At 45.3% G+C, this 24,432-nt stretch overlaps 1 protein-coding gene across 1 annotated transcript in view; it reads right to left on the bottom strand.

Annotated features, from left to right (window-relative positions):
• Positions 1 to 24,432, bottom strand: part of MYO7A (myosin VIIA) — a 434,990-nt gene that overhangs the window by 179,218 nt on the left and 231,340 nt on the right. The window contains exons 30-32 of the mRNA XM_069203910.1: positions 20,669 to 20,842; positions 12,423 to 12,650; positions 7,470 to 7,640 (exon numbers count right to left, since the gene is read on the bottom strand). Coding sequence (XP_069060011.1) covers positions 7,470 to 7,640; positions 12,423 to 12,650; positions 20,669 to 20,842 — 573 coding nt within the window. The remainder of the gene's footprint in view (positions 1 to 7,469; positions 7,641 to 12,422; positions 12,651 to 20,668; positions 20,843 to 24,432) is intronic.

Raw genomic sequence — 24,432 nt, 5'->3', positions numbered from 1 at the left:
TCCCGGAGCTCCCAACGCAGGAGCAGCGCCGCCCTGTAATTCTTTTTTATTGCGTGATCTCTCAATACCACCTTAAAGGCGTCCCATTCAATCCCCATGTCCAACGCCGTGTTTGCATTAAGCTCATAGTAAGATTCAATATGCCCTCTCAAGTTCTCCCTATAAGCAGCGTCATACAGTGCCGTTACGGGGAGGCTCCAAGTTGGAATACTCGGAGGGGCGCGGCTCCATCGTATCCCCACCTGCAAAGCCGAATGGTTGGATAACACACGCCCGAGATCCTCCACGCTGGTGACCTTCAGCAATGCTTCGCGGTTGCAGTGAACCAGGTCGATCCTAGTGTGCAGGACATGCAAACCAGAGTAATACGAGTACACTCGCCTAGTTGGGTGCAGACTACGCCACGCATCATGTAGTTGGTTGTTTGTGGCCCATAGGCGTAAGTGGTGTTCAAGCACAATTGACTGGACTCCCTGCACAGAGGGGCGAGATCTATCTAATTCAATGCAAGGAGTGCCATTAAAATCACCTCCCCAGTAACATGGTGCCACCGGGTTAAGGAGAAGGGATATGGACAGCGTCTGTAAAAATGCATTCTGATTAGAGTTAGGGGCATATAATGAAATTAGGGAAAGCTGTGTTCCGTCTAGGGTCCCTTTCAATATGGCAAAACGCCGATCCGGGTCTATCTTGGTATGTAGTATCACCAACGGCACCCCAGGGGCCACTCATATTAAAGCCCCTCTGGCATATCTGGAGTACGTGGTCCCTATCATGGTCCCATGCGATCGTTTATGCATTTGTCCCAGGTACGGAGCCATGAGATGTGTCTCCTGAAGCAAAGCCACATGTACCTTGTGGCGACAGAAGAACTGGTAGACCTTGTGTTGTTTATTAAATCCTGCTAGCCCCCTAACATTCCATGTTATGAAACTGTATTGTCATTGAACTGAAAGTGTATACTGTGAGTCATGTCTGGGGGGGCGCGCGTACAGGCAATCCAGAGAGCCAACAACATCCCCACTGCGCACTACCACCTACCCAGCCCCCCCCACCCACCTTGGAACCCACCCTGCACACCCCAGCAAACCCATTTATAAACCTTTGAACTAACCTGCTAAGAAAACGTAAATATAACAATGAACTACCCTTCCCAGGCTGAGTCAATAACTGGTGGTCAGCCAATAGCACTGAAATGCTGATACCCAACGGAAACATTATTATTCATGTATGATTACACCAAGGTGTAAGGGGGGGAACATAGGCAGTATGGGCAAATAATAATAACTTGGTGTACTAGAGAAAAGGAGAAAGGCACATTAGACTTGCACAGACCTTAGTGGAGATAACATTGACAAGCCTGCCGTATATGCAATATTAGTTCTGGACAGGGAGTTCACCGCTGACCAGGTGCGGCTCGCCCTACAGCATGTCCTCTGCAGTCTGTGGTGTCACCGTCAGGCTCCCGCCCAAGATTGCCTGGAACTGTTCCACATCCAGTTCCGGGGGTTCCTATCCTGCTGCTCCACACTTCCCACTGACGACGCTGGGGAGCCCACGTGCAGTTCCACCTCTGCGTGTGCCCGCTCTCTCTCCATGGAAGCTTGTTCCCCGGTAGGGGCCGCGCATGCGCGCCGGGACCCACTGGCCCCCCCTTGTCCTGTGCCTCATTGATTGTGGAGGTAATTTTGTTGGCACTGGAGCTATGCCACTGCCTTCTAGCCATGCCCAGGCCTCCTCCGGTGTGGCACAGAAGATGGTGTTAGTGTCCGTTATGATCCGGAGGGTCACCGGAAATTGCAATGCGTATCTAACATTATGCTCCCTCAGCGTGTGCTTCACCATAAGGAAAGGGGTACGCTTACGTTGCACCTCTAGAGTATAATCAGGGTGAATGTGTACCTGCGCACTGGCGATTCCCCTGAGGCCACCAGCGCCAGCCTTCTGCAGGATGTGATCTCTGTCCCTTTAATTAAAGAGTCGAACCACCACCGGGCGAGGGGGGCCCTATGCGCTCTCTTCACTGAGAATAAGGACAAATGTTTACCTTGCAGGACTGTTTGGGACAGCCATTGCTCCATGTACAGGTCCATGCTGGGGCCCTCCTCTTGTTTCGGCAGACCCACCACACAGATATTGTTGCGATGGGACCGCCCCTCCTGGTCCTCGAGAAGTTGATGTAAGTGCAGAACCTCTTTTTGCAAGTCCTTGATGTGCTGGGTAGCGTTCGCCAGGGAGGGTCGCAACTGTGCTTTTAGTGGTTGCAACTCGGTCCTTCAATTACTTATGCTCCTCCCGCAGATGGCCCACATCAATATGCAGGGCATCAATCTTAGGTTCCAGTGTGAACTTAATACTCTGCACTGCATTAAGAATGTCCTCAAACTTCTTTGTGTGCGCCGCTAGGATAGCTGTCACCAATAGATCCGGGGGGGGGGGGCCATGCTCTCTCTGCGCCGCCGACATGCGTGGACCCGGACCCGCCATGCCAGGCCTGTCCAATTTGTTTCGCCCCATCTCGGAGAATTTCGAAGTCATAAACCACCATCCACTCCATCTGTGGTGCAAGACGCGCACTCCACAAGCCATTCAGCAAGGTATGGCTTTGCGAGGACGTACGATGCCCACCATGCAGTGATCCAAGGCGCACACCCCCATCGACCACAGGTTCGTCCGGTCGGGAAGATCGCTCTCCCCCTCGTAGGAAGCAGCGCACCGGCACTTCTGGCTCCAGTGCCGGGCACAATACAAGGGGCGGGGGGGAGCCAGACCGCAGCAAAGTCCTCCAATCAGCCCTACTGGTGCCGCATCTCTTCCCACCTACAGCCTCCGGCCGCAGGCCACACCTTCGGCCCGCACGTGCCCCTCTGCTGGTTGTTAGCACGGCGCAATCCAGCACCCGGGCAGGCCACCACCTCCGCCCGGCAGGCCTCGCGATCGCCACTCATGGCCGCGCACCGCCGGCTAAAGTCCCAGTCCAGCGATCCCCATAACTTCAGGGGTTCCCGCGACCCCGCACCCAGCGGTCGGCACCTCCACACAGGTGCCGCGGCAGTTCAGTGCTCGGCCCGGCAACTCACGATGTCCGGCCCGGCAACCCACGACATCCAGCCCGAGACCTTTCTCGGATCTGGATCTTCTGGGTGGTGGTCCCACACTGCAGGAGCGGCAGCGCAGTGGTCTCAGGCCACAGGAGTCATGCTCTGTGTGGAAATCTGATCAGCCTGTCACGATCTGTGCAGGATTATAATCGGGCCTGGCGCGGAGACTGATTTAGATGTCCGCTCCGCCCGCCATCTTGACCACGCCCCCATGTGCAAGACAAATAGTTAACATTTATGCACACACACACATACTGTGCCACAGTGCCTTAAATGGTGTTCCCCGCTAGAAAATGATTCCCACCCCATCAATTTTAAAACTTTTCCCTCTCCACTCCTCTAATGAATACAGATTTACATTTGCCATTGAGAGGATTAAATGTCCAAACATATTTGGGATGGAAATGTACATTTCAAATGTTTGAGAACACCCACAAATTCAAGCATGTTGGCTGATCACCTACTTTCTAAGTTATACCTGCCCTAGAAAATCTACTCCACATTCTGTGACCTGATCTGCTGACAGACAATATTACACCATACTGATATAATATTCTGTGAATAAATTGCCTTGGCAGTGCAAATCCACATATTATGTTGAAAAAACAAGCCATTTGTGCCCCAAATTCCAATTTAGGTGCACAAATGACTATGTCAATTGGGCCTGATATGAAGATATACATGTTGCATAACTTAAAAACTGTACAGTCTTTACAAGAGGCCCAAACAATGTCCAGATTTCCTCCACTTTCTGAGGTACTGATACGGTGTCAGCAATTCAGTCTATCTGTAACTCTAGGTGGAGAAAATCTGTGCCATTACAAGATGAACACTTAGGGTCTCCTTAAAATAAGGGATTTTTTGGGGAACAGATAATTCTAAAACTGATTTCCCATGTAATTCCTCACTTTCCTCTGGATTTTCACACAGAAATTGTGGCTGCTTTCAAATAAACATATCAGCAGAAACACTATAGATCTAATGATTTTGATGGGGGCAGTACTTTTTTTACTGGCTTCATTAGAATTAACAAGTCATCCATAATTAGAGCAATTATGAGGCCCTACAACTTGGAGCTGCTCTTAGGATGAACATATTTGCCATATGTCAGAATATTCCAGTGATCCGAATGTGTACACATGTAACATGTTCTTTGTAAACTTCTGTGATACATTTTCAGCTGGGAGGAGCAGCAAACCAAAAAAGAAAAGACTTGGGGCCGGATTTAGTACTAAGCGGATGGGTTATTCTGTCACAAAGTGACGGATATCCCGTCCCCTGAAATCTAAATCCCATTAGATTTCCCTCGTGGCGGAGTAACCCATCCACCAAGTTCTAAATCAGGCCCTAGGTATTAACCCCATTAAATTTTTTTACTTGTACATAGTCTATACCTAGGCTGCCTGTGTCCACAGATCACTGATGTCCTCCATTCCACACAGATAACTGAAATCTTAATGAAAGTGAGTGTAAACAGTTTACTTGCTGTGTAGTGGGACAAGGAATGGGACAGGCTTCCTTATCTTGCATTAACACAAAATAGAGATCTCTTATTTATACATTATTTGCACATGCAATCATGGTAGAAAAGGCACCGGAACACAGTGTCAAATCCACCTACTAAAAGTCCATGCATCGTAATCATTCTAAAAGCACCATATGTATAGTAATCCCATATATATTAATGCATCTACCTGCTGAAATGGCTACTCTACAAATGTAGGTTAACAAGTGCTTTCATCCCAAACTATCAAACCTCATTCAAGAACAGTGCCTTATCTTGTTTGTCTTCAAGAGTGTCCAGATCAACTTGATCTCACAGGCTCACTGTCAGGATCAGGCCAAGAAGGGCAACACCCACGTGGAGGGTCAGCACCAGCAGCAGCCTGTCTTTAAGGGTGCAAAGCCACACCCATCCTCTTGGGTGACATAAAGAGTGTCTATCCGCCTGAGCAAAGGACACCCCGACAGACACTGTTTATTTTCAGGTCAGGCAGCCAGGAGCTAGACCTGCTAAATGTACAAGCGGCCTGTCTGCCTGAGCTGAACTTTGCCGGGCTGAAGATGTTACAGCCCAGTGGCATGACCTCCTCAGCAGGGCAAAGAGCCACAAGACCCTCCCACTGATGATGAGGGGGAGCATTAATGATAACCCCAGACCTGGGCGCTTCAGTTTTGAGCCCTTAAGCACCCAGGGCCGAGTGTCTATCATTGATGCCTCATCAGAGTGAGGTGGGGTGGAGTCAGCAGTCTCACTGACCCCATCCCACTCTGTGATGAGGTATGGACTGCCTTGTCCCTTCATTGGCTACATGGAGATGTAAGTGTGCATGGAGATGGGTGAGAGTATGTGTACGAGTGTGTGACCTGCCCGCCCCCCCTTCCATTTGAACTACCCGTCGCCACTAATCAGCACGATTCCTGTGTTGAAAACTAGAGATAGAAATTTCTGTCAGGCGTACTATCAGTGGAAGGAACAGCTAAAGGGGAGGTTAGTGCCCACGTTTCCTAAGTAACAGGGAATTGGATATTCAGTTTACCAGAGAAGGACTTTTGTATTTTTTCCAGGTTGCACATCCCTGTCCGAGTGTTTAATAGGTAGATTCAGACCAGAAAAACATGGCTGACAACATCATTGTGTTTCTACTCATCAGGTCCTGTGTGCTGATCTTTGCTTTGGTTGTACTCTTCTGTTTCCCTGTGATTTATTGTTGTCCTCGGCAAGCTCATTAGGCGGTCTTTGCCCAATGGTTCATCCTACTACTTTACTGGTAGCTTCTCAAGAGTCCAGAAGCTTAGGCATGAGGGTGGGTTGCTCAGTACACTCAGTGGTATTCATCCTGCTTACTTATAGCATCACTGTTAAATACACCATATATTTGTACAATATGTATGATAGAACCATGTTCTTGAGCTATGTTTGGTGTGTTATAGGAGTGCTCCACTATCATAATTTCTTAGCTTGGACGACAAGGAGGGTCTTCCCTATCACAAGCACAATCTGGAGATCTCTCCCTGTTTTGTCACCTCCTTTCCCTCTGATACACCTTACACTTACGCCTTGTAAAGCTTTGGGAGAGTTCATTGCAAGGGGTGGATGTATGTCAAATCTCTATTACATTCCAGCAGTGAATTCCTGACACCACAAAAGAAGGTATACTTTAACTATTCTACTACGGACTATGACGTGAACAAAAAGGGTAAAGGAGTCACACTGATTTAAAAAATCACATTCACTTTCAGAATCCCTCAAGTCTTATCTACTCTCAACATAATCTATGACCTGCCACCAAGAAAAAGCACACTGTTTGTAATTCCAAATATTGATTTCATGACTACCACATCAAAGTGTCCAATGTGAAGATATTTCTAATGGATTACGATCTTTACTGGGACAGCACAAAGAGGAAGCTGATCTTCACCCTCACTAATTCCATTAAAGTAATTGACCTAAAAATCACTGCACTAAAACTAGACAATTTAATATCAGAGGCACTATAGTTAAGTGGCAAATCTTTCTACTGGACATTTGGTTTGACGTCCCATGATCCATTTCATCCTAGTGTCAAAACAATAATCACGACTTCACCTACGAAGTCGGTCAAAGGTTCTGGCCCAACGTCCTCTAGTAATAATACAAAACATGCAGTACAATAGTAAGACAATTCGTATTTGGAGGCCCTGTGAAATTCGCAGTAAAAGCCTCCCCAGCTGGTATGCAGGGATTTCAACTTCACTGCTGCGTGATAAAAAACAACTATGACTAAATGAAAAACGGAAACATTTCTGGCAAAATTACATTTGCTCTGGTGTGTTTCCTCCTCATAATAATGTTTAGGGTGGGTATGGGTTTTCGTCTCCTTAGCCTTGTGGGCCACTTAACAAGTTGGCTTATAAACTAGCTTTTTGACTTCATGGGCAATTCAATATTTTTAGAAAACCTGATCATTCATTGGAACACTTTTGAAAGTTATGGTAATGCAAGGAGTTTCCTTGGCTATTTTCTCTTCTGAGTCCATTAGCCTGTTTAGCTACTGCTGCTAAACCAGATCAAAAATGTTTGAGGAGGAGGGCAGTATTTGCACCGAGGTTAATTACGTCCGGCCGTTGGAGGTGGAGAGCAGTCGGAGTTCGTTGCCTTTGGACCAACACTTTTTTCAGTGCCCCACACTCCTGTTACAATAATACAACAAAAGGCCTGACACATTCCCTCTAACACAGCACAACCAGGTGTACTATCTTTCCCAGAGAACATATCTACTTTTACTACTTGTTGACCTACAGTTGAGCTAGTCATCTATCCGTATTTGCAGTTCTACATAACCCAATGTATAGGTAATCAAGCAGCCATGCACCTCATGCACTTACCTTTTTATGGGCAGCTATTATTAGTTGAGCCCATTTTTCCACATTTTTTGAGGCAGTGATTTCTCGGTCGGGGATGTAAGAAGGGATTAAGTTCAGCAGTCTCTCCAGCACCATCTCTGACCCATAGTCCACATAGTACTGCTGGGAGGCTAGCTCTGCCAAATCTTCTTCCTAGGGCGATACAGAAACATTGAGCTGAGTAGAACAATTTGATGTTCTTAGTGTTGCAAATTACAAAACTCTTTTACTTACATAGAAATACTAGTACATCCTACAGCCAGTAGGCATTACCAATCAAAATGAGAAGGGATGTAGTTGCCAGACAACCAAAATGGGCACTCAGACCCATAGTAATTTAGAGTGTTTTAGCAGGTTGTTGGGTTTGTAGGAGGATAGGGTCGAAGTTAATTAAGTAACGATTATTAATTAATTAATAATGTTTAAGTAAGTATGTAATTGATATTAATTATGTATAATAATGTATACTGATTTATTTTACTTATATTTTAGGTGTGAGTTGCTACATTTGTAGGGGTACTGGGAGGGAAGTTAATTAGGAAATAATTAACAATTAATTTTAAATGTATTACTAATTATTGCATTGATTGGTAATTGTGTAACCTGCGTAATGATCTAATATTGCAGTTATATTTTTGGAGTGGGCTGCTGGGTATGTCGGGGTATTGGGTAAGAAGCTAATTAAGTAATAATCAACTAACAATTAATTATTAAATTTTTTGTATTTTTATTTTAAATTTGTATGCAATAATAGTTTATTTTAGTTATATTTTAGTTGCTGGTTGCTAGGTTTGTAGGGGTACGGGGTGGGAAGTAAATTAAGTAATAATTAAAAGGTAATAATTATTAATGTATAATTAAATATTTAATTAATAAATAATTACGTAAATTATATATTTTAGTTATATTTTAGCTGTTATTAATTGTTAATTAATAATGTAATTGTTCATCAATTAATACATTGTGTTATACTTGTTTAAGTATAACACAGTGTGGGTTGCTAGGTTTGTCGGGGTATAGGATGGAAAGGTAATTAAGTAATAATTAAATAACCGTTATTTTTTAATTTTAACCATTACCCTCCAACCAGCCAACCCTGCACCAAGCACAGCCAGTGGCCAGGGCCTGCAGCCAACCCCCATTGCCAGCCAACCCTGCACCATGCACAGCCGAATGGTCTGTCTCTCTTGGTGTGAGAGGGTGTGTCTGGGAGTGAGAGGGTGTGTCTGGGTGTGAGAGTGTCTGTCTGGGTGTGAGAGTTTGTGCCTGAGGGCCTGAGTGGTTCTGTGAGTGGATGTGCAATGGTCTGAGTGGGTCTGTGAGTGGGTGCGTCAGTGTCTCAGTGTGTCTGTGAGTTGATGCGAGACTGAGTACGTTTTTGAGTGGGTGTGTGAGTGTTTGACTAGGTTTGTGAGTAGGTGCATAAGTGTGCGGTTGGGTCTGTGAGTGGGTGTATGAGTGTCTGAGTGGGTCTTTGAGTGGGTGCATGAGTGTGAGTGGGTCTGTGAGAGGGCCTGTGACTCTCTGAGTGGTTCTGTGAGTTTACGCATGAGTGGGTTTGTCACTGTCTGAGTGGGTCTATGAGTGACTGCATGAATATGTGAGTGGGTGTACCAGTGTCTGAGTGGGTCTGTGAGTGGGTGCATAAATGTGTGAGTGAGTATGTGAATGCATATCGTTTTTTATTTTTTATCTGCAGGGTTCGCGACTCCATCACGATGTTACATGGGGGCCGCACTGAGCACCGCGATGGAGTCGTGACTCCATGTTCATGGCCAAAAAAGGTTTATCTTTTTTTAAGTAATAAGAGGTCCCTCAGACATTCATTAATAACCCCCAGGGGGTCAGAGTACATCTACCCTGACCCCTTTTATTGTTTTTAGCCCCTATTTTCATCCCCCGGGACCGTGCACCAGTTGATAAAATGGCAGCCGCAAATTTTTGCACAGGTTGAGGCCAACTAATCACAGTATTGCTTCTGTCGTGTGGTTCTGCGGTGCTCCGGGCAGAAGTTGCAACAGATCCGCATCCCTATAGATACAATTTCTTTTCTCCACTTAATTACAAGGAAACCACTGAACAGATTTACACCAAATCACAAAAAGGTTGCTTTCTGGACCAGGACCTAGCTTTCTGCCAAATTTGATGTAATTCCATCCAATGGTTCGGGCACTATCTCTGTTCAAAATCCCTATGGAAAAATGAATAGGGAAAAATAGTTTTTGGACCCCACCTTTTTCTCAGCCCCTGCTTGGTGGATCGCCCTGAAACTTAACAGACAGCAGCTGACGTAAGCATTGCATTCCTTTGGAAATTTTTGTGAAGATTCATCAAACGGCGCCAAAGGTATTAGCAAAACAAAAACTCTTTTTCTATCGAAACTAAGTCCTAACTATAACTACCTAGTGGTGACCACCACTAGGTAATTTATACACACATGCACACACATATGTATGTTTATAAAAGTATGTATTTAAATATTGTATTAAGTATTAGTGAGATTTATTTAATTAACATTATATGGTATATACCAAAAGAGTTTTTGGCAGTAGTAATTTGTGTAGTTGTGTGCAGTAGCCTCATATGGGTGAGGTATGATCCCCTAGTGCATTGGGGATGGTAAGCGGAAGTAGCCTATGCTGTCTGATTTGTGGAAGACAGGCACTGTGCTGTGCAAGATCTTCCAGCTGGGCAAAAGTGGAGGGTTCCTCCTCTGAACCTGGGCCTATTGGGCCTACTGAAGTTTTAAGGAGCGGGCCCCAAAATAGAGACAAAAAACAAACTAGGGCAACAGAATGCACACAATTAAGAAGAGGCTCTCAAAGTGCTGAAAGCAGGTGAAGAACAGTTATTTTTCTCCAGGTTGACTTTGGTTATGTAGATAACCCTTAAAGTTCCTGTTCTGAAGTTAAAACCATATAGCTGAGACAGTATGGTTTATAGTTACTTACACATAGCTTAATGGAAGGGTGACAACTCTGTATACTCAGTGTTGCTACTCCCATTGTGAATTTGTAAGAGAAAATTATGAATACAGTACATGGCCATGGTGGGTGCAAATCATGCTTACACATGTCCGAGCTCAGCATGTAGTTTGAATGGTAGATAGGCACAGCTGAGATACCCAGGGAGTGTCAGAGTAGTCCTTAGTTAAATGCAATGAAAAAAGGTGAACTTCCACACAGCTGTACCACTCTGGGTATTCACAAATGCTTTGTAATGTATCCTCCACAAATATCTACACATTTCACATAAACCTAAACAGCTCTGGTGTTAGACGTGCAAATGAGAATGTGGTTGGAAGGTTATCCCTTTTACACAAGGCATATGTAGGACATGAACAGAATTGTAAAACATTTTCATAGTTAAGGAAAAAAGTGCATAATATGAAAAAATGTCAGTAGCTGCTAATCATGTGTGTGTATACCATATGCCATGGACACCAACCATATATGTAAGGGTAGGAAAATAATCATACGTATTACAGGTATTCAAAGGTTTAGACTGCCTGTAGATTCAAATAATATTTGAAAACTTTACATGAGGTGAAGTTGAGCCTGTCAGAGCCTCTGCAGGTGATGATTTCCTGTAGGCAGATATCATGTCCATGACTGTTGGGACAACTGCCTGGCTGGAATTATTTGGTAATGGGAGAACACTGACTTGAATGGGGCAGTTAATCTGCTATTATTCAGAAATGACCTTAGCCAGGAGTGGACCAAGGGTGCACACCTCTAAAGTCCCAATCTCAAGGGGCAGACGTTTTAGTTGTAGGGTAGTGCAGCATGTGGTGGCTGAGCAGCGGGGTTTGAACAGCTGCCTCTACAAACACAGAGCAGGAACAATTTCCCACTACTGTGCAGGCTTTAATAGTGGCCACACTTCCTTAGCCTTTTGTAACTTTGCAAAGTTTAACAAAATATGGTATGTTGTGTTGACTATGCAATTTTGCAGTTCTGCATACCTTACCAAACATGCAAGGTACATGACAAACGACAATTTGCACATATACCTTAACAGATACACAATTTATACATGTGTAGGACCTGTTGTAATGGCTAAGTGGACTAATACATCTACTGCAGAGTTCTATGTATGACCTTGTGGTTGCAGGTTTGAATCCTGTGGATATATTGCATTACGCCCTGCTGTCTGCAGTTTTATACTAGGTCCTGTAGTATTTGTGAATGTCCTTTGAGTGCGTGATGCAAGTTGGAATATGAGTGTGTGAGGATTCTGCCACAGGCTATTGGAAGCCTCAGATGACTACGGGCTAAGTAAGGAACAACATTTTCTTATGGGGCACTGCTTCTGTATTTATACTTTAAACCTATTGAATAAATCATCTTGAAATAACCTCCTCTGAATGACATTAAAGGATGCTCAAATGGGCGCTTTACAAATTCTTACATTATATTGAAGTTAAATATTTGTGAACACCTGAAATACTTGGCAGTTTGCATTAGAGTAAACTACATGGGTGAAGGCTTTTTTTATACTTTGCAAATTAGTTCTTATGTGTTGACTAAAAGAACCAAATTGTTAAAATCAAGAGCTGAAATTGCTACATTGAGACTAAGGGTTGTCAAAGAGGTGACTTCAGCCACCATAAAGGTATTTATTGTAATTTTTCTTTCAGCCCACTTTTGGGTGTATGGATAAATCCAAATGGTGCAAACCTGCTACAAACACATAAGTGAAACTGATGGCATATGCTACGTGAAAACAGATGCAGGCAAATCCCCAGCTATCATGTTACATGGTAGGAACATCATTTTTGTGTTGACGGATTAATGCATTTGTATCCAAATGTGACTGGTTTTTCTATGGTCTCTTTGATGCCATTATATTATCCTTAACAGGTTTCTTGTTGCATTTGTAGCAATCCAGGTATTAGTCATTGGGCACGCTAAGTTTTAAAATAAAAGAACTCACCCTATCACACCTGTACTCTCCAAACTTCACACCACGCACTATCTGTTGATAAATGAGGTTTGTGGCAACATTGTCTTCAGTCGGGTTGTGCCATGGCGTGAAGATCTCCTTTCTGAAAAAGAGGCGCCAAGGGGCATTTCTCTCCTGAGCCCCCTGCTCCTTGGCGTACTGCTCACATTGGGACACGGCATCCATCACATGGTCATTACCGCTGCCAAGAGAAGAGACCTGGAATAACATTATGTAACAGGAAACAAAGAATTACTCTAGTAATTAATATTGATTTAAAAATTAATTGATGACATAAATCCTTGATTATAATCCTCAAGGAAGAGCCTCAACCACTGCACATTTTTAAGTATCTTTGAGCCTCTGAACTGTGACCACATAAACCAAAGCATTTGTTGGAGAGAATATAAGGAGAACTGTCTCTCTGTTTGAAATGAGACACACATTGACCTGTTCTTCTGAAGCTTGAACTAGTCTAAGGCTGCATCCATTAAATGATGTGATAACATTACCTCCTTGGACTCTTGTGCTTTTTCATAAAGACAGACTCCTCACCCAGGTGCAATTGCTCTGGTTCAAGTGCATTAAGGAGTTTTTTGGGCTGTCAATATGTAGCTTTATTAATGTGAAGTGATGGGTGACCAGTCATTTGAAAACAAACCCTGCCTAAATGTGCTAACCTTGTGGCTGTTGATTATATGTTGCTAGTACACTTACTTGCTTTCACCTCCACTTATGGTGGGCTTTTGAGTGCAAGACATGTGTGTAAGGCAGGCCCCGGCAGCCCCTGCATTGCAGGGGGCACCCAAACCCTTCAAGGGTCTCCCAGACATTCAGGAGGACCCCATTCAGCCCAAAGCTGATGTATCAGTGAGATATGAGATACTCAGGGGTCACTTTTCACACTCTGCACGGGGTCCCCATAATTTTGCTTCATGCCACTGGTACCAGCGGGAAATTAGGTAAATAACATAAGTCATTCCTCACTGGAATATCTAGTGGTTATTGGCCCAGAAAGGTAGGGGGTGATGATTCAATGAGTAGGTAATAACAAGAGTGATGGTAGGTGTTTTTTGTGCAGTATTCCTCACCCTTATTTTGGATGGAGTTAGGATGTATGTGAGTCGAAGACACCTTTCTGCGTGCCTTACACCTTTTATTATGACTTTTTATTAGGTGACAGGATGGAATGTGCACCAGGGATGGCACCATCAGAAAAGGACTGATACGTGCAACACATGTTCCCACAATCAGTACTTTTCATACCACAGAAACACTATGAAACCTTGAACATAGCCAAACACCTTTGTATTCTCTGTACCTAATAAGAAAGGTTTGAGCCAGCAAACACAGTGGGCCCAATAAATGCAGCCATATACTGGAGTGCCGTCTATCCAACTCTCTAAGACTTGCTGGTGCACATAAAGGAAGAGCAGTAACAGTCCTTTCCATGTATTTCCTGTGCAATTCAGAACTTCTCAGGGATCACACTGGATGGTTGACCTGCAGCATGATTTAGGCCTCCAGGACCACAGGGGGGTAGTCAACAACACAACATCCCTGTTTCCTAGATGCACAAGAACAGAGAGAAAGTTCCTGTCCGCAAGTCCATATACCTTACTCTTTCCAAAGTGGATGCGAACGGTGACAGCTACCTCTGACAGAGGGCCAGATTTCTTCTTCAGTGATGATGAGGATGAAGACTTTCTCAAGTCAAGTGTTCTCATTCATTCTGATGACATCAGAGGACAAACTTACTTCAAGAGCTAAGCTGGAGTGACTGTCCTTGCAGGAAGGTACCCTCTTTTCGGCATCGTTACCCCCACTTTTTGCCTCCTCTCAGTATGTTTTGACTGTTTTATTTGGGATCCTGCTAACCAGGACTCCTGTGATTGTGCTATTTCCCTCTAAATTTGGTTGCTTATGACTTTGCACACCCCACAAGTCCCTAGAATATGATACTTAGGTACCCAGGGCATTGGGACACCGAGGGTTCACCATGGGCTGGAGCATGTATTGTGCCACCCATGGGAGGCCATGCAAAATGTGTCTGCAGGCCTGCCATTGCAGCCTGTGTGAAAAAGTGCATGCACCCTTTCACTATAGGTCACTGCACCAGGTCACTGTAAGTCACCCCTATGGTAGGTCCTTGTAGCCCAGAGGGTAGGGTGCAGGTACTTGTGTGTGAGGGCACCCTTGCAGAGCCCCTACAAACTCCAGCTCCATTACACTGGACTTCATAAGTGCAGGGAAGCCATTTTACCTGTGTACTGGACACTACCTGTGTCCAGCTACATAATGATAACTCCGAACCTGGGCATGTTTGGTATCAAACATGTTGGAATCATACCCCAATATACTGTTGCCAGTATTGGTTGTATGATTCCATGCACTCTGGGGGCTCATTAGAGGACCCCCAGTATTGCTCCGACCAGTCTTCCGGGGTTTTCCGGCAAGCCTGCGCTGCTGCCACCCCTCAGACAGCTTTCTGCCCTCCTGCTGCTTGACCAGTTCAGGCAGAGGAAGGCAGAACAAAGGATTTTCTGTGGGAGAGGGAGATAACACCCTATCCCTTGGAAATAGGCGTTACATGGCTTGGAAGGAGTAGCTTCCCCAAGCCAATGGTATGCTCTGAAGGGCACATTTGGTGCCCTCCTTGCATAAACCGGTTTGCACCAGTCCAGGGACCCCTGGTCCCTGCTCTGGCATGAAAGTGGATAAAGGAATGGGGATTGACCACTCCCCTTTCCATTGCCACCCTAGGGGTGGTACCCAGAGCACCTCCAGGTGGCCACTTGACTCTACCATCTTGAATCCAAAGTGGGCAGGGGCCCCTGGGAGCATCGGAGTGTCCAGGTCAGGTAAGTGACGTCACAGCCCCCTCCCGATACGTTGTCACCCTGCTAGGTGACCAATCCCCCTTCCTGGGCTTTTTAGGGTCTCCCTCTTGGGTGAGTCCTCAGCTTTGATGTGCAAGATTCCAGCAGGACGCCTCTGCATACGTTAACTTCATCTTCTGGCCACTGTGACTACAACTGGACTCTCCAGGAACCGACAATCTGCAACTTCAGCGACGACTTCGCTCTGCAACATTGTTTCTCCGGCTCCTTTCAGCAACTGCAACTTTTCCACGGCTGAGCATCCTCTGAGGGCGACGAGTCTTCAGCTTGCACAAGAAGTAAGAAGGAATCTCCTTTGGAGTGAAGGAGTCACTCCCCTGTATCCATAGGTGGTTGTCCGGAATGGTCCCCTTTGTCCTCTCTACCAGCTGTCCAACTTCGGGGATGGTAGGCCCTTGCCTCTCCTTGCAGGACAGTACCTCTGTGCACCCAGACTGCAGCTACCAAGGCTTGTTTGGTCCTCCTCCAATGGATCTTCAGGTTCTGTGCAGCCCTGCCCCCAGCACTCCCTCCTGCAAAGCACAGTCTCCTGCCTGCTGCTCCAGCGACGTGGGACTCCTCTTCAGGTGTGCTGAGCAGGCCTCACTGCGATTCCTATGCCTGCTGCCAGTGTGTTGCCTGTGGGGGCTGCCTCCTCTTCTAGTGACTCTCCCAGCTACTGAGGGTCAACCCAGACTCCTCTTCTTGCGTCGAGATCCATGGACCTTGCTTGTCCTCTTCAGCCTCGCAAACCTTTTTCTCTGTATCTTGCATTTGCCAATGCTTGCTGGTGATTTTCCAGCACCACTAACCGACTGCATCACAGCTGCCGACGTGGGACGTCATTCCATCACTTCTGGGACTCCTCTTCAGCCTCTGTGCTGCACTGCTGACCTTCTTCATCCACCGTCGACCTGAACCTGCATCCACAGAAGAGTGGGTAGTGCTCCTGCCACCAGCGTCCACTCCACCATGTACTGGACTTGGTCCCGTTCCTTTGCAGGTCTTCTTCTGTCAGGATCCACCCTTTGGGTTTTCCCAGTCTTGGTTGGGTCTTGCACAATTCTTTTCCAAAGCCCTCCTATTGGTTTTGGGGAAAACCCAGTACTTAACTCAGATCTCTGGGGACACTCTGGTACTCACCTTTTGGGGTTCCTAGTTCCTCCTGCTCCCTTCTACTGATTCCACCACCTTGGGTGGGAGACTGCCTTTCACATTCCACTTTTTTAGTATATGGTTTGGCCCTCCCATAGGGCCCTCACTATTTGCTATTGCTCTTACCAATGCCTATTGCTTTCTATGCTATTTATTGATTGCTAATGTGTATATAATAGTGTGTTTACTTACCTTCAGTTGGGGGATTGCCTATTCTGTATTCTAGTATTTGTGTCACTATAATAAGTACCTTTATTTTGTAACATTGTGTGGTTCTTTCATGTCTGTAAGTGCTGTGTGACAATAGTGGTATTGCATAAGCTTTGCATGTCTCCCAGATAAGTCTTGGCTGCTCATCCACAGCTACCTCTAGAGAGCCCTGGCTTCCTGGGCCCTATGTACACTTCACTAATAGGGGATACCTGGACCTGGTAAGGTGATAACACCATAGGTGCTCACCACACACCAGGCCAGCTTCCTACAGTCCTGTCTATGAGTTCCTTGCGGCGAGGCCAGCCTTGAATTGGGTCTCTCCTCGGCTAGGACTTCAGACAGTTGTTGTACCCAGCCTGTGAGAGATATCTTTCTGAGCAGATGAGTTTATTTCTATTTGAATAACAATCAAAGCTGCAATGATGTCCAGGAAGTCCTTCTCCAAATGTGTGGTCTGATCTGAGAATGGAAGCATCACCCCCTCACTGTCCTAATAACATGCACATGGACCACTCTTGAGTGGCTCACACACCAAAGCTACACTTCCACCAAGACTCCATCTTACACCCCAGTTCTGAACTAATGACCCTCACACGACCCCAGATCCGCTGAAAGTGAGAAGGCATCATGAATACTATAAATGTCCGCGAGAAGTCTCTACAGAACTTGCTGAAAGTATGAGGGAAAGAAAGGAAGCCTAAAATGCTTTTGGCAATGGTCAATTTATACTCAACCTAATCAATAACAAAATAATACCTATATCTTTTGGAGTGCTGCAAGTGAGAAGTGTTATATTACCCACCTTGGTGATACTCAACAATCAACCAGAAAGTACTCTGATGACACTGGAACTGACTTAAAACAGCAGTGAAAAACATCACCTAAAATTCATTTGGGCATGGCTATGCCTCTAATGATGGCCATATAGATGCTGGTTTAAGCTCTGTGTACAGATAGATGCCTGTGCAGATTTTGAATAATGGACTTTCCTCAATAATATAGACTGTCTGAAAACTTACAAAGGGTACAGTCACTAAATACAATGCTGTGCTTGCTTAAATAGCTGTGTTGAGAAAGGCCAAACTTGCGTGTTGTATAAGCAGATCCTTAAAAAACAGACAGAGTAGTGCAAACACAAGTAACTAGGGGCCACATGTAGGACGCTTTTTGCACGTCGCAAAGCACAAACCCAGTTTTGCTATTCGGTAACCTGGTTACCGAATCGCAAAACGGGTTTGCGACTCGCAATTAGGAAGGGGTGTTCCCTTCCTAATTGCGACTCGCAGTACAATGTAGGATTGTTTTGTGACCGCGATCGCGGTCGCAAACCAATCGCAGTTTGCACCCATTTCAAATGGGTGCTAACACTTTCGCAAAAGGGAAGTGGTCCCCATGGGACCCCTTCCCCGTTGTGAATGTCACTGTAAATATTTTTTCAGAGCAGGCAGTGGTCCTACGAAAAACGTTTCATGTTTTGTTTTTGTAATGCATCTCGTTTTCCTTTAAGGAAATGCATTACAAAAATAAAAAACTGCTTTATTGAAAAGCAGTCACAGACATGGTGGTCTGCTGCCCGCAGCAGGCCACCATGCCTGTGAGGGCCGCCATTCGCAAGGGGGTCGCTAATTGCGACCCACCTCATGATTATTCATGAGGTGGGCATTTGCGACCACCTTGCGAATCACAGATGGTGTCAAGGACACCATCCTACATTCGGATTTGCGACTCGCAAATTGCGAGTCACTCTGACTCGCAATTTGGGGGTCGCAAATCCAAAATTTCGTACATGTGGCCCTATATGTTTAAAGGAAAACAGGCCAGATGAAAAAAAGGATTTTACAGTCACAAATGCTCTAATTGTGAAATGTACAAAACCAAAATTGCGTTTTGGTAACAAGTTACGGAAACTAAATTTGGGTTTGGAGTACATACTGAATCGCTTTTGGGAAGGATTGGGTGCCCCTTCCAAATAGCGATTTGCAATGAGATGTATTAATCTTTAGTCACTGAAATTCGCTCATAATACATTAATATTTTAACAACTACAACAAGGCTGGTAGTGTTAAGCCATTTCCATAAGGGAATGTAGAAACGTTTTCTAGGAGAAGGCAGTGGTTGGTCCCAAAGACCACGGCTTAGTCGGAAAAAAAAAGGCAGTAAAACTGTACTTTTATTTTAAATGCATCCCAATTTCTTTAAGGTAAACTCACTGTGTTTAAAAAAATAGGATTGTTTTTTTAAAGCAATAACAGATATGGTAGTCTTTTGATCACAGCAGATCTCCAACTCTCTGATGGCAGCGAATCATAGTGGGTCACAATTTGCAACCTGCCTTATTAATAATAATAATGAGGAAGGTCAAATTGTGAGCCACTACAATTCTGCTTTTTGTGACCCGACCTATTGGTACAAAGGTCCGTTTGCAAAATACCACTGGATTTGCTCAAATTTGGTGCACAAATTGTGAGCACTTGTAGCGAATGCAATGTTCGTACATCTGGCCTACGGTGCAGAAGCTTAATTTTGTATGTAATGATTGTACTAGGGGTAAATGTCTACCTCAAATGTCAGTTATCACAACATTTTGGGAACAATACCAGGCCCCACTTCCTATCATCACTATGAACTTTACACTGTGGGTGGAAGTAGTGAAAAGTAGAAAAGCAAGAACGCTTGCTAGTCTTTGACAGTGTACTGGAGGTCATACTGCAAACGTGTGTAGTACAGTACAAAAAGAGAAAGACAGGTGGGAGTGGGGAAGACATGGAAGAAAGCAGAAGACAGGTTTTTAAAAAGTGGATAGCAGATTGATGGGAAGAAGTGAATAAGAAATGGTATTCTACCAGAGTATTGTCTAAAGAAAACAGTGGGGCCAAAATATCATGAAGGTAAGTTTATGTAGGTAAGCACGGAATTACTATACTTAACTTCACATCTTTGTACTTTTACATAGATGTGGAGATAAGAATAGTTTATCTATGTTTATCTTACCTTCTTGATGTCGATATTTGGCCACAATATTTGTGTCCTTGATATTCTGTCACACAACCTGACAAATACAAGGTCCTTTACATTTTACGCTTTGGTGTGTTGCTCTGCCCTCCTTTTCCCCCCACCTCCTAGCAGTATTTCTATGTAAGGTACAAATGCAATCAAAGTCCTACTGACATTACTAGGCTATTTCACAATGAGAACAAGTCTAGTTTTGGTGTAGTGATCGATAACTTAAGTTTAGCTCTCATGGTGTAATGTGATAATGGACTTTTTGTTGGCAAACTGGTAGTTAGAGATAGCGGAATCCAATTCAGAACTGGAATAGATGTTTTAGCTTGCTTCACATATCCCTACAGGTAAAAATCAGAAGTATACTTCTGTAGGTTTCCTCCTTAGCTTGGATATGTTTTTGGGGATTCACAAAGAGCCCTATGTGTAACCCTGGAAATCTACAACAGAGATAGATGTTCAGGAGCACTATTACTGAACTCATGCAAATATTCTACTAAATCTAGTAGAAATGTTTGTTTACCCATTCCGCTGGGTACATTTTTAATCAAAACTAGCAACCACTCCTCTCTCCAGCCCATGAAATATGGGAGTGTTCTTTTACTTTTCCAATCCTATCGAAGTATTTACTTCTGCCTTCATCAGGAGTAATTTTACGTGTGTTTCCAGTGCAGGAAACTGACTGCAAAATGCATGTGAAAACCCAGAAACGTAAGCATGCGTGGGTGTTCATAGCAATTTGACAGCCCCCTCCCCATAGTGTTACCTTTCCTCCCTTTAACTATAAACATATGACAGTGGAAAGTCTACTCTACTGATGGGTATTGTGACAATTGTTGGTGTTCATTACACTTCATAACTCCACTAATCCTGAATAAGTAAATCACAGAGTGGAATGTCAAATCACAAATGGCTACTTTAGACCAATATCCCCATTCAATACTTGCACACCAATCTAAGTTTGACTGCTAAAAGAGCATAGCTTACCTTATCAAAAAGTGCTATATAAAGGGAGAACCCAAACCGGTCCATCAGGCTGATCTTGTCTGCCAGTGAGTTACAGAGCTCTTTGGCTGTTGTTGCTGAATCTGTGAGGAGCGTCTTCGTTGTTCCATCCATGAAGGTAACAGGCAGCATGATTGGCTTCTTGGATTTTGTAGCCTGCAACATAATAAAAGTGAATGCGTTAGTAAATGCTCTATTTCATCAGGATTTTGCAGATTAGAATTAATTATTAATGCAAACTGAGCTTCAAAGTTGCACTTAAATCATCACTAAAATACAATAAAGCAAAAGGTAATAAGCCATATCCCAGGCTAAAGGTTTGGATTCTCTTTATAGGGCCATAGGGTGAAGGCACTTCGCAAGTTTATTGGAGGTTTATTGAGCTAAGATTCCCAGTTCTTTATTGCATGGCATTGAATTGATCGATGTCTGGAATTGGGGCTTTTTAAACAGGATGGAAGGGAGAGTCCTCAGAAGTTTGGCTTCAGTTAATCCACTTCACTCAGTGGCAGCTTTACGATTAGAGTTTGGGTGAGAAGTGCTTCTTTTCAGACTTACAGGGGTGGTGTGCTGGATTGTGTGCCTAGCAAAGGGGGACCATGATTCGCTAAGGTACTGGCTATGTAAAGGCATTTTAGATGGTCCAAACAAGAACTCAGTCTATAGAAACTTCATTGCTGCAGTAGATCTACTTCAACTAGACTCCTCTTTGATCTTTAGTTCAACTAGGCAGCAACTAAAAGTTTGTCTAAAACACGCTACTTGGACGTCGAGTTTTCGACTGGATAGGGAGGCCTGCTTTTTAAAGAGGGGCCATCATCCCGCTATCGAGCATAATAAAGCATAACCTTATATTTCTTGGAATCTGCCACATGGAGTGAGCTGTTTCTGGATTCTTTTCTTCAATTATATCATAGAAGATGTCATGATTAATGTAATATGTGGGGTAATTAGCAGTGCATGGTGAGGGTGCAAATTATAGTTCCCTTAGGGCACGAGTTATAGTTTCTTGAGCTAAGTATAACTATAACTACTGAATTTCTATGGTTTTGTGTGTGTAAACTCAGAACCTAACTATAACATGCATGTAACCATTGTTATTTTAGTGAATATCTAAGTTTTTTATTATAAAGTAATATTTAATTAGCATATGTTAATCCAACAGCCGCCCATAGAGGGAAGTTGGCTGCACGCAGCCAATGACATGCTGCGTGTGGTTTTTGGCCATGAGTGTGGGGCGGTTGGCCACTGTGGGTCTGTGAGTGGGTGTGTGAGTGCCCGTATGGGTGTGTGACTGGGTGTAATAGTGTATGGGTTTGTGAGTGGATGTGTAGGTGTGTAAGTGGGTGTGTGAGGGGTTGTATTAGTGGCTGTGTGGGTCTGTGAGTGGATGTGTGAGTGTTTTTTTGGGTTTGTGAGTGGTTATGTGAGTGGCTGTATTGGTGTGTGAGTGGGTGTGTGAGTGGCTGTGTGGGTGTGTGAGTGGGTGTGTGGGCCTGTGAGTGGGTGTGTGAGTGAGTGTGTGAGTGGGTGTGTGAGTGTTTCTGTTGTTCTTTGAGTAGGTTTGCAACTAGGTGTAGGAGTGGTTTTGTGGGTCTGTGACTGGGTGTCTGAGCGTGTGAATGGGTGCATGAGTGAGTGTGTGAGGGGGCATGGTTAACACGGCCAAGATGGCAGAAGCTCCATAAAGAAGCTCCACATAACTATACCGTTATCCAGTAAAAATCCTGACCAAACCTGGCCATCCACCATCTTAACCTGCCTCATCATCCTCCCACTGCTGTCCCCTACTGCCAGATCTTTTGTTACAGTGACGTGTTACGGTGGGGACCCGGCCAAGACCTGCACCCATGTGGAAGAGGGCTGATAGCGACTGCTGTCTTAGCGCTGCCCGGAGGTGTGGCGGAGCACTGATCGGAGGCCTTAACTATTCCCTACCTGCTTGACTACGTGTCTCTGGAGGCGGCTACTCTGAAGGCTGCCGGGATTAACAGTCCTGATAAGAGATGCTGATAGGCTCAGTTCCACCACTAGAGCTTCTCCTTCCAATGGTAGAGCAGACTGCGCCAGGGAGCTATGCAGGTGATTTGGCTGCCGCTTATTGCAGACACCCATATCAGGTTAGCCAGGGTACTGTGGTGCTGCTGTTCTTCTGACTTTCTTTCCCCCCTGGGTGCAGTGACTGCTGTGAGCCCTGAGATTGTATTGAGCCTAGGTTCAGTCACTGGCAGAGAGACGGATCGGGTCACCTTATGTGCCTGATCCTGAGTGGGACTCCTCTTACCACCCTCTGGTACCTTTGGTTAGCAACTGCCAGTGGCATGGACCTGCACGCTACTTCTAAACTGCACTGCCATGACGACCGGGGCCATGCCCGCGAGTGGGGGTTCAGGGGTCTGATCGGGCCTTGGTCCTCACCGCTAGCTGTCAGCGCGATCGTCTGCAAGCCATAACTGTTGGGCACATTGCCCTTGGACCTCCACGCACCACTCTGAACCACCTCCATCTGTCCTTGACCCTAGCGTTTGGGGCATTTGGACCGGGGACCGAATCAGGTCTAGTCTCTGCCGCCACGTACAGTTTCTGAGAGACCCCCTGGACTTTCCCTGCTTGCGGGCCTGCTGTTGCAGCGTTTGATAGCCAGCTGTGTTGAGAGCAGTAGCTGCTTGGAAAATCGACTGGCCCTGGCTGCCATCTTGGACCATCGCACAATCTGTTGCACTTCCTGAGTGCTGAGATGCTGTCTTGGCCCTGGTGAGGTCTTGGTCCAAGTGAGCTCACCTCCCTAATCCCCCCCTACGTTGGCCCACTAATCTCATTTGGGGCTCCATGTGTGTACCCTCCCAGGCACAGGGCCTGATTACCCTTCCTTACTGAAAGCAGCGTACCCTGGACACGCCTGCCCATATTCATTATTAGAGTCTAATGGATTGCGTCCTCACGGTGAGGCCTCGTGTCATTCTCCTGCCCTCCCTGCCATGGCACTGGGGGGTGGCCCCGCTTAAGTGTCTAACTTGAACTCTCTGAGACATCGCCCACTGGCTGCCTTGGTGTGGCCATCCAGAGCGAGGACCGGTTTCTCTTTCTATGGACATTGACTATGTGGTTACGGCCATTACAATATAACTCTTTACATAATTGGGCTTGTGACACGTGCCCTGCCTACCCTGTACCATGCCAGTGTGAGAACAGGCAGACCTACTGGACTGGGCTACTTCTATATATACTCACCAAAAATGGGAGGCCAACGCCCTACTGCTCAAGGCACACCACTGCGCCTGTTGTTGGTCCCTGCTGTGTCTAAGGATGCTTCCCTGTCAGAACCTCTTGTCTGCTCCATGTTATTGGAGGACAAATTGGACAAATTGGACACCTTACTGGAGGCTATTGAGTGCACTTGTACGTCCTTGGAGGCCAACATCGACAATGTAGTAGCAGACCCTACGAAGCTACATGCAGATGACCATAAGCTTGTGGAGAGGGTTTGCTTGGTTGACCAGACCCTTACAGACCTACAGCCGAAATCCCAATGCATGGACTTCTCCATATCGTCAATACTGGAACATGTTGGCGTACTGGAGCGGTGAGCTGAAGAAGTGGAGGGACGTGGAGGAAATATATAGGAGCAATAATATCTGTATTGTGGGCCTCCTGGAGGGGGAGAGGGTCGAGATGCGATGCAATATGTGGAACAGTGGTTGTGGAAACCGCTTCCCCTGCATACTTTTTAGCAATATTTCTCCATT

This window comes from Pleurodeles waltl, chromosome 8 (genome assembly GCF_031143425.1).
Source record: "Pleurodeles waltl isolate 20211129_DDA chromosome 8, aPleWal1.hap1.20221129, whole genome shotgun sequence".
NCBI classification, from domain to species: Eukaryota; Metazoa; Chordata; class Amphibia; order Caudata; family Salamandridae; genus Pleurodeles; species Pleurodeles waltl.
This window is presented reverse-complemented; position numbering and strand designations above follow the sequence as displayed.